Source organism: Harmonia axyridis, chromosome 5, assembly GCF_914767665.1.
Source record: "Harmonia axyridis chromosome 5, icHarAxyr1.1, whole genome shotgun sequence".
Classification (NCBI taxonomy): domain Eukaryota; kingdom Metazoa; phylum Arthropoda; class Insecta; order Coleoptera; family Coccinellidae; genus Harmonia; species Harmonia axyridis.
In genome coordinates, this window is record NC_059505.1 from 38,268,417 (window position 1) to 38,285,500 (window position 17,084).

The following is a 17,084-nucleotide window of genomic DNA, read 5'->3' on the forward strand; positions in this document are numbered from 1 at the left end:
TTATCAACTTGGTGGATGAAGATTGGCTCAATATAGAGCTAGGACTTTTATCTGTGCAGGGAAGTAATTTGTTGATTTGGCAGATTACAATCTTTATTCTTATACATATATAAATTTCGCATTCTCTTATATATATTTCTATTTTGTAAAATATTGTATGTAAATTTTCCAGGTACTAGATATTTCAAAAATTCAAATTGTAAAATACTTGTGTGAATATAAGAGGTGCTTGATCGACCTTAGTTTTTGCCCCTTCCATTTGGTGAATTCAGAGATAAGAACCACGACTCAAAACAAACGACTGTGCTCGGGCATCGTAACAAATAGGTTACAGTGCAGACTAAAGTGTGGAATAGGATTGATGAAAAACATAATTGTAGATCACTCAAGCGATTTGTAACCATCTTTGAAAAATTGTATGATTGACCAAATGTAACAACACAAAGAACAATGATTTCAATAGTACCTATCTCATATTAATGACTGATTACATCTTATTACTTACTACTACTAAAAATAGTGATGATTATCCAGGATAAAGCTTATTGTATTTTCTAAAAATGGCAAATGAGAGTTTTCAGAGGGACCTCTAGCATCAAAACTGGCCTAAAGAGAAACTCCAACTTATTGAACGTTTTTTTTTATAATTGAATTGAACTATAACCTATTCAGCCAATTTAACGGGAGGCCACTTTTCCTTATAAAGTGTGTGTTATCCTTCGAGAAATAATAGTGGCATGAGAGTTCCGATAACCTACATATCTATAAAAAAAATAATATACGAAAATAGTGTTTTTAACGTCGGTAAATTAATTACAATGATTACGGTGGCTTAGTGGTGGAGGGCTGGACTAGTGTTTCGGAGATTGCGGGTTCGAGTCCCGCTAGAGGAGGTACTTTTTCCGGAATTAAAGAATTTCCTGCATGCCTTGATGTTATTTCCTCATAAAATCTGCTATATTCTCACACGTTTTGTTCTACAAGATGTGCCAGAATGAACCAGAGAATTAGAGAAAAACTCATTTCATATTAGAACGCAACACAATAATGAACTGTCAATAAGATACCGTGAAAATCTAAATCAGTGGCCTGAATCCGTCTAGAAACAGCGTAATAACTCCAAATATTTACCCCAGAAACCTCCAAAGCACTCCGAGAACTCCAATCTCCAACATGAAATAACCCAATTTGGAAATTATTCATAATTACGACCTGGCACCCCTAAAGACACCTTTCCACCCCTCGTCTTATGCAAAATAAGACCTCCAGTATTCCCCACCACGCCTCAAGTGATGAACGGGGTAATTCACTAGCTCCCTCACCCCGAACTTCAAGACGCACCCAAATTTATAAATTCGATTTTTATGAGCGATGTCCCCCATAAACTGTCTCAAACCTGGTTTTATGGGGTTGTAACTTGTCATCGTGCAGTTTGTCAGGTCTTTTACTGGAATTCGTGTTCCAAATTTTCATATCGCGCGGGGTATTTTTGTCGGATGAGGCGCCCTATTCCATCTTGTTAACGCTGCCATCGGGGGTAGTTTTGTGCAAGTGAGGGATGGTGCAGCCGTTTTGTCGAATTGGAAAATTGGGCGGAGGGCTCGTTTTTCATATGGGGGTGCTCGGAGCTTTATGTGTTTATTTTTCGCTTATGTGGGATTTTTGGATGAATTTTCAAATTTGAAACTAAAGAAACACTTTTGGTTTTTACAGAAGAATAGGGATGTCTAGAAAAACATTGCAAATTTAACATTCTAATTCATAACCTTTGGTATGCTTCAAGGATCGGTGCTCGGACCTATTATATCTTTATATATAACGTTGTGAATGATCCAATCGTAACGAGGTATATAACTCTAAGTTAGCATTACATTATTAAATGGCGACCGATTTAACAGCTGTCAAGTGATTTATTTTCAGTTTGGTTTGGTAATTCATCATGAATAGACTTACGCCTGAACAACGCTTGCAAATAGTGCAATTTTATTCCGAAAATAATGGTTCTGTGCGGAATACGTATCGCGTACTACGTCCATTTCATTTTGTTTAGCGATGAAGCGCACTTCAGGTTGAATGGCTACGTCAACAAACAAAACTGCCGCATTTGGAGTGAAACTAATCCTCAAGTGTATGTCGAAACACCGTTACATCCAGAAAAACTGACTGTTTGGTGCGCTTTATGGGCTGGTGTAATCATTGGTCCGTACTTCTTCAAAAACGATGATGGCCAGAACGTTAAAGTCAATGGTGATCGGTATAGAGCCATGATTACTAACTTTTTCATTCCTGAATTGAACAACCATGATGTCCAGGAGCTGTGGTTCCAACAAGACGGCGAAACATATCACACAGCTCGTGCCACAATCGATTCATTGAATGACACGTTTGGTGACCGCCTAATTTCACGTTTTGGACCTGTGAATTGGCCTCCAAGATCTTGTGATTTAACACCGCTAGACTACTTTCTGTGGGGCTATGTGAAGTCATTGGTCTATGCGGATAAGCCACAAACCCTCGACCATTTGGAAGACAACATTCGCCGTGTTATTGCCGATATACGGCCACAAATGTTGGAAAAATTCATCGAAAATTGTAGGTCCAGATTGGACTTCATCCAAGCCAGCCGTGGCAGTCATATGCCAGAGATGATATTTAAAATGTAATGCCACAAGATTATCTTGCGGATGAATAAAATTCATGTCAATCGAATAATCCATCGTTGTTTTATTGCAATTTAAAGTCCTATAGCTCTAAAAAAACACCCTTTATAGTACCTAACATTTAAAATTAACCGGTTACCATTTTTCATACATCAGATGCTTGATCCTTCATTTGATATGTCATTCCAGTAACTCTGGAAAGGACTAGGGTTTCGATGGGTAACCGCTGAGACCAAGCAACTTTCAACTCTAATGTTTTCGACTAGAAATACCCAAAACGTCTACAATTCAAAATTTAAAAAAACCAACATCCTCAAAACGAAAATCTCGTCGAAGCTACCTTAATCCAATTTGCATCCATACCATAGATAATCGAATCAAAGAATACCACCTCCAGAGAATGGAAATTATCCAGACTGCGCGACACTGAATGCCTTCCTATATCATTAAATATCACCATGGCCGGAATGGCTGCAAATGAATCCGAAATTAATACAGCAAAAAGCACTCCAACGCAGGCCGACCTTGCACAGATCCATTCCCAGTATCCGGAAGCGGCAAAATAGGACATCCAGAACGTACCTGGTATGGAATCGGATGCCGATTCTTATCACTGGATATGGAATTGCTTTTTGCAGTTAGCGATTTAATGAACGCATCAGTTTTTATTATGGGGTGTTTCGGAGGCTAGTCCGAATACAATGTTGTGACTAGGGGATGCATAGTGGGTGAGTTATAATGGTGTTTAAATTTATATGTTGTTGTTTATTGGTGGTGGTGGTTCATTAAATCACTATCAGGAGTTAGGGACTCTTTCGCTGTTTCATTTTGAAGGTACACAATATGATTTTAATGTTGGAATCCCTTCAGAGATTATTATTTTCATTCTTCTTCTCTTCTTCTTCTTCTTCTTCAACAGCCTGTCTGCATTCACTCCTGGACATAGGCCTCCTCTTGAATTCTCCAATTTCGTCTATCTTGAGCCAACTGGTGCCAACATCGTCCGACCTTTGATTTAATGTCATCTAACTATCGTTTTGGTGGTCACTTCGTTTATGTTCTTGTGGTCTTCAATGTACAACTCTCTTAGTCCATCGATTATTTTCATTATTGAATTGAATTGACGACTCCAATACTTCAATCAATAATTATTCCAGGGCTAAACAAGTAAAAATACATTTTTTTCTTGTAAATTTGACTTTAGTCGTCAATATTAGGGATTCATCAAGCCAAGTAGCTTGACATTTTAACCAACTACTCCACTTGAAATCAAGCTCGTGAAAAATTACATGACTTGACTTGATTTTAGATATTCATCGCTTAACTTGATATCAAACTACTTCATATTACTTCAGCTTGATATGCACGGTATATATTTCTGCTATCTCGTGGGCGCTGAGACTAAAAAAGGTGATTTTTCTAGCGTTGAGAGACTGAAGCATTCGCCAGTTTGATTTTATTAGTAGTTTTCCCACATTTTTATGAAATCTATTGGTAGATTTTGCTAGGAATATCTTTTTAAACTTGACCAAAATGGCCAAGGATTTTTATCAACGCCAGCATCTTCAGCTTCTATTGAAAGACAATTTTTCAGCTTTCTCAGATTTGGAGAATTTAGTGAAAATGATTTTTTCTTCTGCATTTGACAACTGATTTCCCCAATTTCTGCACTGAATAACATTATGCAATTTGTCCCAACCTGTTCAACCTGAGATTTCAGAGTGTTGATAAGTTTGAAAGTTATTTATATTCTGTAAACAACCCAGTTAGAATTTACAAAATCACTATTCACGAATAGTCAAATTTCCGTTGAGACACCCTGTAACCGTTTGTTGATTTTACCTTTGTCAGGATAGTCAATAAAGTAGTCTCAAATCTAATTCGTGCATTTTTTTTTGATATTTTGTGCATTCAACATTGTCTGAGGTCTTCTACCACGTTTAAATCAGCAAACCATCTTTTAATCATTATAGTCGATGAAGCAGAGTCTGAAAAACACTTATCAAGCCATTTATTTTCTTGCACAGCAAACAACAACAAATGCACCGTCACTTATCTTCATATATCTGGATCCAGACTCAACTGCAGGTGTAGCTCGAGGTGCCATCTGTGGTCCATAGGGCTGAAACTTATTGAGTGAATCATAATATAGGGAAGATGAAAGAACATTTTAACGGATTTCATTCATATAAATACCAAATACAGAGTTGGAGCGAGATAAAATTAATTAGAAGCTTATATCGCAATTTCTTGTGTCTTCCCTTCAGTTCTCTATAAACATCGCCATTCAATTGACATGACCATTCGAACTTTTCCCGAGCGGCTAATTGTTTGGAAATCTGTTTTTCATATTATCGCAAAGACTTCAAAGCGTCATCTATTTCTGAGTCAATACAACTTCCATCCAGTTAATTTGAAAGAGCGTCCTTTTTAGCCGACATCTAGTTTGTTGAAAGAGGAATTGTGCTGCCTTTGAAACTGAATTATACTGCTACAAATCCATCGATCGATGCTCTGTAGCACGTGAATCAAATTGAAACAAAGTGGGAAGCATCCTGAACAAAGAATATTTTCATTGTTATACATTGTCGTTCAAGAGCTGTTCGTGTCATTGTGGCTAGCGTTAGGTTTCCATTTCGATAGAAAAAAGGTGCTTCTTTAGTGGAAATGAGTTTTTCCAGTGGGTACGAGGTATGTTTTTAATTGGATGAAATGCGGCATATCAGGTGAATCATTACCTACCAATTTTCATGTAGTTTTCACACATTCATGGGAGTAATTGTTGAAGTTTTTCATGAAACCGTCACAAACGAACTGTAATTGAAGTTATAGCTCTTTGAGTTCTGATTTGCCACAAAGTTGGAAGAACTAACCATGGAAACACGAAATTAAATTGGTAATATAATCAAGTTTCAAGAAGAATGAGACTATGTAACTTTCTCGAATAACATATGAAACTCGCTTATTTGAAGCGAGTATTATATTACAAGAGAGGAGATATATTGAGAACTATGGCAATTGAATACCCTTCAATTTCCCTCCATATGCACATCAAAGGAGTACACATATACATAGTCGTAGAACTTTGCTTCCGTCTTTTTTTTCCAAAATTCGAAGCCTCACTGTGGAAAACTGCTTATATATTTATGATTCAAAGCATTGTTCATCTTTGGCCACTACTTTAGGTCAGCGTATGAATCCAGCGTTGATAAAACTGGTCATCTTTTAAAGCGATCCACGAATCGATACAATTTTTTCACTTCTTCATAAGACCGAAAGTGGTGGTCAGCCAGGCCATGTGCCATTGCTCGAAACAAATGATAGTCCGAAGGAGAAACGTCTTGAGAATACGGCAAGTGGGGTAGGACTTACCATTTCAACGTTTCCAAGTATGTCTTGACCACTTTCGCAACATCGGGTCGACCCTTGTCCTGCTGTAAAATCACTTTATCATATCTCTCGTTGTATTGCGGGCGTTTGTCGTTCAATGCTCGGCTCAAATGCATTAATTGCGTTCCATAACGTTCGCCTGTGATTATTTCAGTCGGTTTCAAAATTTCATCAAGAACTACGCCGAGGTGGTCCCACCAAATACCGTGCATGACCTTGGAACCCTCAATATTCAGTTTGGCCATCGATGTGGAAGCATGGCCGGGATATTCCCATGATTTTCTGCGCTTGGGATTATCGAAATGAAAAAATTTTTCGTCTCACAATGTGATGCACAGATTCCTTCCGTATTTGACTTGCAAGCAGCTGTTCACAAGCAAACAAATGCCGTTCAACATCTCCCGGTTTCAACTCGTATGGCACCCAATTTCTTGTTTTCTGAATCATTCCCATATTTTTCAGGCGTTTTGAAATGGCTTTTTGCGTCACTTCCAATGATCCTGCCAATTCTTGTTGCGTTCGACACGAGTCTTGATCAAGTAATGTTTCCTTCTCTCTTCCACTGTCATGCTGGTCTTCGACATTAAAATCGCCGTTCTTGAAGCGTTCAAACCACTCTTGGCATGTTGAAACCACTTACCGCTAGAGCCATATATATTGCAAAATGCAATAGAAGCAAAGTTGTATACCTAATACATCACAATAGACGGTCAGGTTACGATGAGGTTCTTGGAACCATATTGACAATCTTCTAGGATGACCTGAAAATGTCATAATAAAGTAAAACATCTAGCTAGAAGCAATACAATGACTGAGGTTCCTAGAATCACATAGTCAATGGTCTCTGCTGACATGGGAGTATCTCAATACCATAAAGCAACTGGCCATAGAAACAGGCGATGAAATCAAGGTTAACACATGTTAGTCCTAAGCCTTTTTGTATGCTTGGAAAAGACCAATACAGGAGGAACAATTTTGGTTTTGCTCAGGCAAATAAATCTGTAGTGCTTTCAGCGACCTTTACCAGAAGGCTCTAAAAGCTTCCACAAGCTGAGCCTTAGGTAATGCTGGGAATGCTGACAGGACACTATCGTTACCAATACCTTTTATACCTCATGGGTAGATTAGCAGATGAAATTTACAAACTCTGTGGAAAGGATGTAGAAACAGCAGTGAGCGAATGTTTGGGTTGACTAGCCTAAGAACCACTCATATGGAAAAGTCAGTCCTGGATACTAACGAAATAACAGCCAAGGCCTCTTAGTATGTCATCGACTTCTCCTTGGTAACTGTTTCCGATAGGCCAAAAGAGCCGCAACAACATATCGATTGGGAAGAGGCTGATTGGGAAAGAGTGCACTGAGCATATCCTACATGTGGACGTCTGTATACAAAGAAACGTTGATCACAATGGTAGAGGCAAAATGTAGACTCATCTGTGAAGAGTAATCTTTCCCAATCAGCCTGTTCCCAATAGATATGCTCTCTCGCAAAATCCAAACGCGCCCTTCGATGGGCAGGGGTGAGAGCTGGGCCTCTAGCCACGACACGAGGCCTTAAATCATATTCTCTGAGGTGATTTCTTATTGTCTGAGTGCTAATTTGCACCCCATGAGTTTGCTCAAGCTGATTTTGAAGGAGGCGAGCGGTTGCAAACCGTTGTCTCAACGAAGAAACTCTCAAGTAACGTTCTTGAATGGCAGTTGTTACCCGTGGTCTACCCTGTCCTGGTCTTCGGACATTCATACCTGTCTCCCTGAATCGCTGCAACATTCTGGACACACTTGTATGGGAAACTCCAAACCTTTCTGCAATTCTTGTGTATGTCCACTCTTCTTCTCGCAGAATTACCGCTTGGGCACATTCCTCTTGGGTCAAATTGCGTGTTTCGCGTTGCATAGCGATCGAGTGTAGAAAATCAAACGAAAGAAAAACTATTGATCACTAGAATTTATCGAGAACAACTGATTTCAGAATTGAGCCAATACATTCAAAATCTGCTAATCTCATCTTTTTTTATTCCTGCTTGGAAAAAACATCTGTATTGAAGAAAAACGTTGAAAGTGGATAACATATGCATGCATAATTCTGATAAAATAATTATCATTAAGAACACCTTCAGTTGTAGAATAAATTTGAGATTTCCATAATGTGCGTTAATTCTTCTGCGCAGTGTATTTTGTTGGGGTGATATCAGGCATATATAATTGAATAATAGAAGAGTGTCACGTAATTGTATGTAAGTAAAACATTTAAGGGATATGAGAAATATGATTGAAAATTTATCTCTCGAAGAAAATCTCTGTTAAGTGACAGAAATTGGGATACCATCGGACACGTGGAGAAAGTAATCTCCTAAGGTGTTCCAGAAGCATCTCCTCAAATCCAGTGATGCCTCATCCATCATTCAGATTTCTCGCAATTTTCTACGCTCACCGCACGTTCCAAGAAACGTTTCCTCTTCTCCCCTGATTCGTCTAAGGGATAAAAAAATCCCTGCTCATTACACATTAACGCTATACCACTCCGTCCACGTCTCCTATTCGGCCTTAATTTCGAATATAAGTCGTAGTCATTTACCGAAGGTAATGGAGGTTGGTAGCCCTGAGTCGGAAGATTGCGCCAACGTTATTTTTATTACGTCATTTCTCAATTTCAGATATGTTACTGCGATAATGTTCGCCAAGCGTGTTCCATCTCGAAATGAGAAAAATGATATTATTTATTCAGTTGCAGTGTTGCTCGTCTTCATGGTCTCATCTCTAGACGCCATCATTTGTTCGTTTTGCGCAATTTTATTCGGATTGCAGGAGTCGGTCATGTAGTTTCCTGCATATTGAAACTTGAGACTAAACAAATTGGGAGGATGATGTTTATGAAATTGCATTTTTTTTTATGCTGTTCCTATTTGTGCGATATCGAAGAACGCTTGTGCATACTTCTTCATGATATTGTGCAAAGACTTAGCCCAGAAATTGAACATGGAATTTATTGAATTGGTTATTTAATAGTCATACTTGGAAGTTAATGCTCAATAAAATATATTTTCGTGTGGCAAAGCATTGTAATATTTATTAGCTTATGAATTGTGAATTATGTATGGAAGAACACATTTGAATTTACTTGCATATTATGTGTAGGTACTATTTTCAATAATTGTATTGAACATGCAGATGCCTGGCCTCACGCTTTTAAAAATCTTTGAATTCAAGTTCACCCTCACACTAAAGTTCAAGAATGCCAAATAACGATAGTGTAGCTGCCAGTTCTTTTCAACAACCAGGGAGATAGTATCACCTGGAAATGATTCTAGCAATATTGTCAATATTTTGAGAGTGATGGAGTATAATTAGAGGTTACACAGAATTTAACCCGTTTCTATATTTTCTCTTTGAGCTCATTAATTTTCAAATTCGACTCAAATCTTTTTCATTCTATCAATATGGGATCGTACTTTCATAAATTTCCTAACGATTCACTCATTCTTAATATTCAGTGTTTATGTTTGTAATGTTATAATTGCCAATGAGACTCTAAGACTGATTTCTAGGGGTGGTTTGGTATATCTCAGGAAGTACTTCTTAATATTTTTCAATCCCAAGAGAGATTTCTGTTGTTCCAATCCCACGGGAGGTGCTTTGGAAAAATGAAAAACGATATTAGAATATGTTAACCTGAGTTCAGAACTCCTCGGATTTCTAACCAAGAAATCATAGAGAAATGATTTCTGCTGAAATTATTTGACACAAAAAAAAACCTGAAATACGTTTCCACAAGATGGATAACTCTAAAAAAACCACTGTTTCAAAATCAATCAATTAATCCTGGTGAGATTATCACTAGTTGAATGCAATATTCATGTCAACACTTACCAAGAATCCCGAAACAATTCTCTAATTAAATTATAAATCCCAAATCAAACTAGTAATAGCTGAAGTCTAAAACAAGGTGTATTTTTCTAGAAGTCTCTATAATTATTGAAAATCTTTCAGAAAATTCTTCCTGTTTTTTTTTTTTAGATACGCGCATCCATTGGCGCTTCATCGGCGACCAACCACACACAACGAATCGAGAAACCACCGCGTCTTCGAAAATTCCTGTAGATCGTTGCATGTTATAATGGAATATTCGAACTTCCTCCTGGAATTTTTTATTTTTAATCTATTTGCTGATTTGAAAGCATATTCTAAAGGTTTTTCAATAGAAAGTTTCATTTTGATGTACATATATTTCAAGCGAAATCAATTGATGTTTATTTCAATAATAAAAGAGAGAGGTATACAATTAAAAATGAAAAACAATTTCAGTCAAATGAATTTTACCAATTTCAATGCAATGTTGAAGCGGTATCGTTCTATTTTCAGTAATGACGTACTTTTTTTGTCAACTGTCTGAAGATGAAAGATTTTTAGATAGCGGGCTATTTAAAATATAACTTGTTATTGAAAAACCTTTCAGTTGCTCATCCTAAAATTATTTTCTTATTGCAACAAGAATGCACAATCCCAATGAAAGCTCTGAATGATTCTGCTAAATATATTGAAGATAGGTGAAACTTTGCTTCGCCTTCAGAACCATATTACAAGAAATCTCGGAAGAAATGTTTTTTAGAATTTTTCTTAATCAATAAACTGTACTGAAATTGTTGTGGAAAGTATTCTGTTGAAGTTATCGTTTGAATAACATTGACAGGCAAAATAAATTATGTTTTGAACGGAGCAGAGCAAAAGTCATACATCCACTCCTAAAAAAACTTGAATAGGCACTATTTTCATCATATATGATAAATAGCTATGATAAATTCACATCGATAAAAAGATGCAATGGGATGTTCTAATAGGACAATCTCCCCCAAACCCATTACCGATTTTTACCCAATATTTTCCAGTCGAAAAAATCCCAAACTCATGAATCAAACATTTTGGCGTTGTTTCAACCAAAACGCAAGTGGAGTAAGTCGATTTTTCCCATAAATACACCGCTATCTAAACAAGGCAATTTGTCGCCCAATTTAATTTATATCTAGGAAAATCAATACCTGAATTTTCCCCCTGTGGTCCACGTAATGTATTTGGCACAGGCATCTATTCAGTGGCGGGTTTTAGCCAGAACCAGAACGCAGGTTATTGTAACCATAAACAAAGGCTAGTGAGCTTCAGCAATGGCTACAATGGCCGATCGGCTATATCACATTAGATCTGCATGAATAGTTCTTGGGTTGGCAAAGGCAACTCAGAAATTACATCGTATCTCCCTTTCAGGTTACAATCAGTTGATTGGTTGTTGTTTGTTTTGGTTATTTTTGGGGCCAATTGAAAAGTCCCCGGTCTACCATAGTTAAACCAATTTTTTTGGCAACATTCGATTTTATTATTCAACATAGTTGCCTTCGGGGCGATACAGCGATTAAAGCGATCTTCCAACTTTTCGATACAATTTTTTTAGTACGATTTGTCTTCCGCTTCAAAATAGGCCTCAGTTTTGGGCGATTAATTCTTCATTGGCGCTAAATTTCTTTTCAGCGAGCATTCTTTTGAGGTCTGAGAACAGTCGCTGAGGGCCAGATTTGACGAATACGGTGGATGCAGAAGCAATTGGAAGCCGAATTCATGCAATTTTGCCATTGTTTCCATTGATTTGTGACACGGCGCATTGTCTTGATGAAACATCACCTTTTTTCTTCAAATGGGGGCGTTTTTTAACGATTTCATCCTAAAAACGATCCAATAACGCTGTATAATGATCGATGTCGATTGTTTGGTCCTTTTGGAGGTAATTAATGAATATTATACCTTGATCATCCCAGAATACCGATGCCATAACCTTGCCAGCTGACTGTTGTGTTTTTCCTCGCTTTGGATTCGGTTCATCGTGTGCAGTCCACTCAGCTGACTGTCGATTGGACTCCGGAGTGAAATGGTGGAACCATGTTTCATCCATTATAACATATCGATGCGAAAATTCAGGTTTTCCGGTGCTTATTTCAACACGTTTACTCTCATCATACCAGAAACTAAGCCGAGATTTTGCTTCAATTGTATTTTTTCCTTTCAAAAAGCAATATTTTATCAGAACATCAGATTCTTTTTTTTAATTTTTTTTTCAAATAATAAAGTACCTACACTCACAACGCAATCTCACAAACTAATGGTCGGATTGCTGTCAAATTTTGACACGTATCGTTGAAATGTTAATGCTAACTGAACATCATATGGATTTAATACTAGCACTGCCATATGTGCATCAGACAGGGGACTTTTCAATTGACCTAATATATTTCTTCTTTTGTCTTCCACTTTTCCTTTTTGAACTTCGTTCATACAATGATGCATAGTGTCTTTGAATCTTATTCTTCAATTGATATTTTTTTGAACTTTTCTCTTTTCTCATTAATTTCTTTCATCGCTTTATTTTTCATTTGTTACTTTGTGAATTCATACTATTTTTAGAGTTCTTTTTCTGCATCAAACTCAGAATACTCCTAAATGTTTCTCTTGACTTAAAATCGTCTGAGATTCAGCCAAGTATGAATTGATAATGTATCTTGATCTCCTCCAGACTGAGGTACCTCATTAATTGTTGGGGAAATGCATCAAATACATCATTAACAAGGCTACAAGTGTTCCAAAATAGAACTATAAAAATATTATTCAATTATGGCATGTTAACACCTACATTAATATTATATAAGGACACTAAACTTTTGGACATTCATAACCTAAAGAAATTGGAACAAGTTAAACTGATACATGGCATGACGAACACTTATACAAAGTCAAATTATAGATTTACACTAGTACAGGATGTGCATAGTCATAACACCCGAGATAGAGGTACCATCAAAAGTGAACTCAAGTTTACAAGGAAAGCCCAGGACTCCCCAATTCACCGAGCAATAGAAGCATTTAACCAAATACCACCAGAAATGAAGTATATACGAACTAAAAAAAACTTGAATATTATGCTTAAGTTGTATCTGAAAAATTTATTTTGTTAAGTTTAACTTTGTTGTTGTTTTGAATATTTTATAGTATTATTTTTTGTATATTGTTAAATAGGCCTTGTCACCAGTACTTGTACTGTATTAGAGGTCAAGAATAAACAAGTAAATAAATAAATAAATAAATGAATCTGTTCGTTTCATACGTTGAAGGCTTAAAAATTCGGTTTTATTTCACTTCAAACCGATAGTTTAGTTACCTTTCATCAAGTGTACGGTTGTAATTTTTCTGCTTTCAACCAGATTCTGTTTTGTGAAGCTTCTAACTTTATAGACCACCAGTGGTGAAAAAAATTGCGTGTCTGCGTATCACTATACCTAATTTTGCTTATCTAGCATCGGTGTAATTAAAGCATTAAATGCCTGGACTAAAAACGGAAGAGCTGATGGACAATTAGCGTTTGTAGCAAGCGACAATAACCTGTTAATTAAAATTTGATCTTGGAGTAGTTTCCGGAAAGAATTGAAAGGCAGGGGCGTAGAATATATTGTGTAAAATCGGTGAATAAAGTTGAAGAATTTTGTTTGTTTTCTATTTTTGATGAGTTTTTTTGTAGAATTGAATCTATATCCTTGTGATTTTGATTGTTATACATTTTGCTTTCTTGAGTGAAAGGTAAAAAACCTATGACCGATCATTACATTCTATAGGTAAGGCAACACCTCTTCGGGTAGTTTGGTTCTGGACGTCCTAAAGAAAGTTATAAGTATACCTAAGTATATTATTCTCTTGATTTTTTTCTCCATTTGCTGCCTTGGAATTGAATGAACAATGGAATGAAATCAAACGAAATAATCTCAGTAAAAAAAGCGTTCGACGAGTAGTGAAACCTTATTACTAGCGAGCATTTTAATATAAACACTGGATAATTATTTGATGATAGAGATTTTGAGCATGGATATTGAGAAATTATGCGATAAAAATATGGCGAAGAATAAGCAAAATAAACACACCGACCAAATCAGGAGAACATAAAAACCTCAACGAAGTTTGCAGTTCATTTTTCTTGAACCCTTCAGCCAATTTTAGCAATTATTTTGTTTAATTGTAACTTGATTCCTTTGGAACATTACTGTTCATATGACTTCCTCATTTTCTTCCTTTTTTATCTTTTCACCTTTTTTGAAATGAAGTATTTTGCACGACACGGTATCCACAAAATCCGTTTTCAAGGGAAGCATCAAGTATAGCAAAATTCAAGGTCTAATAGTATAATATATAACGGGTGTTTTTTTTCGAGGTATATAACTTTGAATGGGCATTACTGTTCAATATGACGACCGATTTAATAGCTGTCAAGTGATTTGTGCTAAGTTTGGTTTGGCAATTCATCTTGAATAGACTCACTTCTGAACAACTTCTGAACTTTCATTTCGAAAATATTGCCGTTGTTCCCGATTTTCATAAGCGAATTTTGTTTAGCGATGAAGCGCACTTCTGGTTGAATGGCTACGTCAACAAACTGCCGCATTTGGAGTGAAGCTAATCCTCAAGTGTATGTCGAAACACCGTCACATCCAGAAAAACTGACTGTTTGGTGCGCTTTATGGGCTGGTGGAATCATTGGTCCGTACTTCTTCAAATACGAGTATGGCCAGAACGTTACAGTCAATGGTGATCGGTATAGAGCCATAAATACTAACTTTTTCATTCCTGAATTGAACAACCATGATGTCTAGGAGCTGTGGTTCCAACAAGACGGCCCAACAGGTCACACAGCTCGTGCCACAATCGATTTATTGAAAGACACGTTTGTTGACCGCTTGATTTCACATTTTGGACCTGTGAATTGGCCTCCAAGATCTTGTGATTTAACATCGCTAGACTACTTTCTGTGCGGATTTGTGAGGTCATTGGTTTATGCGGATAAGCCACAAACCCTTGACCATTTGGAAGACAACATTCGCCGTGTTATTGCCGATATACGGCCACAAATGTTGGAAAAAGTCATCGAAAATTGGACGTCCAGATTGGACTACATCCGAGACAGCCGTGGCGGTAATATGCCAGAAATCATATTCAAAATGATTCAAGATTAATATGCGGATAAATAAAATTCATGTCAATCGAATGATCCATCGTTGTTTTATTGCAATTTAAAGTTCTATAGCTCTAAAAAAACACCCTTTATATATATATCAGGAGGTATATATAGTATACAAACACAAAAATATCAAAAAAGAAGATCAGTTATAGCCTTGCGGTTGTATACAAGTCAACTAAAAAAAAAACTTCATTTCCTGGAGAAGAAACGCCACTGAAATTAGATTGAAATCACAATTTCTATGATCGTTACAAGTTCATGACAAATAGCTGTTTTCATGTCTGAAGTCCCATTGCGGTCTTTTTGCGTGACTCCGCAGCAAAGCTGCGCTTCGCGTTGTGTGAAAATAAACTTGGGGTAAGTAATTGATTTATTCTGGCATGAACTCCGTGCTTTCTTTCTCAGATTCGGCCACGAAGGCCTCTCAGTTGATGAACGCGTTCAATGACGTCTTGATATAACCTAGAAATCGAATGAATGTCAAAAATTCTCTATGGATTAAACCATAGATAATTCAATGATTTGGTAGCGGTAGTGGAAATATATCGAAGAGAATGAATAGTAATGCTGATTATAAGCTTTTCAATAGCACAATCTAATGCAGTCATTTCTAGAAATGGTCTTTTTTCTTTTTTAGTTCCAGGACCACTTTTGTTGTTGATATATTAATCCATTCAATGACATATATATGTTATATAAACTAAAAATCTAATTAATGTCAAACCCTATAGTTATATTCTATGATTCTTTCATGGTATGAAATTAATCAATTGCTGATAGAGTTTTTTCTTTTCAGTACTGGGTGCAGTGAAGTCTGGAAGTGGTATAGCTAGCAACACGATTTCGGAGCTGACAACGAGAGGGCCACATTTTGACCAGACAGCCTCCAAAAATGTGACAGCTCTACTGGGGAAAACAGCATATCTCAACTGTAGGGTGAAGAATCTGGCCAATAGGACCGTAAGTACTAAATCGATTTCGTACCTCACTGCTTTAGCATTCATCTCTCCTTCATATCCAATCGAGATGCATAGAATTCCCAGTGAGGACTCAATTCTATAGTTATTGCTCTCACAAATTTCTAAAATGAAACGAATTGCCCTTTCAACTGCTTGACCAACCAGCTGCTCCTCCAGCTCTAGCCCTCTATTTTACTGGCTGTTGGCAGACCTCAAAAGAATACTCCATCAATAGAAATTTGGCACTGATGAAGAAGAGATTGTCAAGGTTGAAATTTTGTTTCAAAGCAAAGGCTAATCTTTGTTCATAAAAGGAATTGAAATGTTATGGGAGCTTTGGAGTACTCTTGAAGCTGACTTCGTGAAGAATGAAGTCAAAATTTTCAATCAAAAATGTGTTGGTAAGGTCGGGTTTCAATACAGTGAAGTGTTAAATTGTTGGAAGATCTTTCATTCAATATCTAGGTATCACTAGAGAGAGGATTTCTCGATATTTGACTATATTGACAAATTCAATGGACATTCTATGCACCTCGACCATAATCATTCATATCTAAGAAGTCTAAAATTCTGGTTCATTCACTGATTAGATTTTGTTTGAGACAATTCTGGCAATTTGGCTCGGCATGGGTCCCTTTTCTTCCTTAAGGTGGCGCTATACAAAGAATTAACCCATAGAGTAATAAACATACATAGAGGGAGTATACGCAATTTTTACATGTCCCCAACATGGTTATATTACGTTGTCAGAATGTGATTTATTTTAAAATTATTCAAATTATTTACTTTATCCTTATGAATGTATATCATATTGAATGAAATATATTTATTTAAGTGATTCCCGATTAAACATGCAAATTGAATATTTGGCATCCGAAATTTTTCCAAATTGTTGAATTTATAACAAACAGAATATTTATTGTTTTCTGTATCTACCTGCTGGAATCCAAGGTTTGGCAACTTTTGCTCTCCTAGAGTCATGTAATGTTTCACGTCGTTTGGCGCCCTTGAAGTTTGTTTTCTGAATTTC

General features: G+C 36.7%; 1 protein-coding gene across 2 annotated transcripts in view; it reads left to right on the forward strand.

Annotated features, from left to right (window-relative positions):
* LOC123680587 (lachesin-like) overlaps nt 1-17,084 on the forward strand; it is a 328,128-nt gene that overhangs the window by 261,357 nt on the left and 49,687 nt on the right. For both annotated transcript variants that reach the window (XM_045618564.1, XM_045618565.1), the window contains exon 2: nt 15,892-16,055. In XM_045618564.1, coding sequence (XP_045474520.1) covers nt 15,892-16,055 — 164 coding nt within the window. The remainder of the gene's footprint in view (nt 1-15,891; nt 16,056-17,084) is intronic.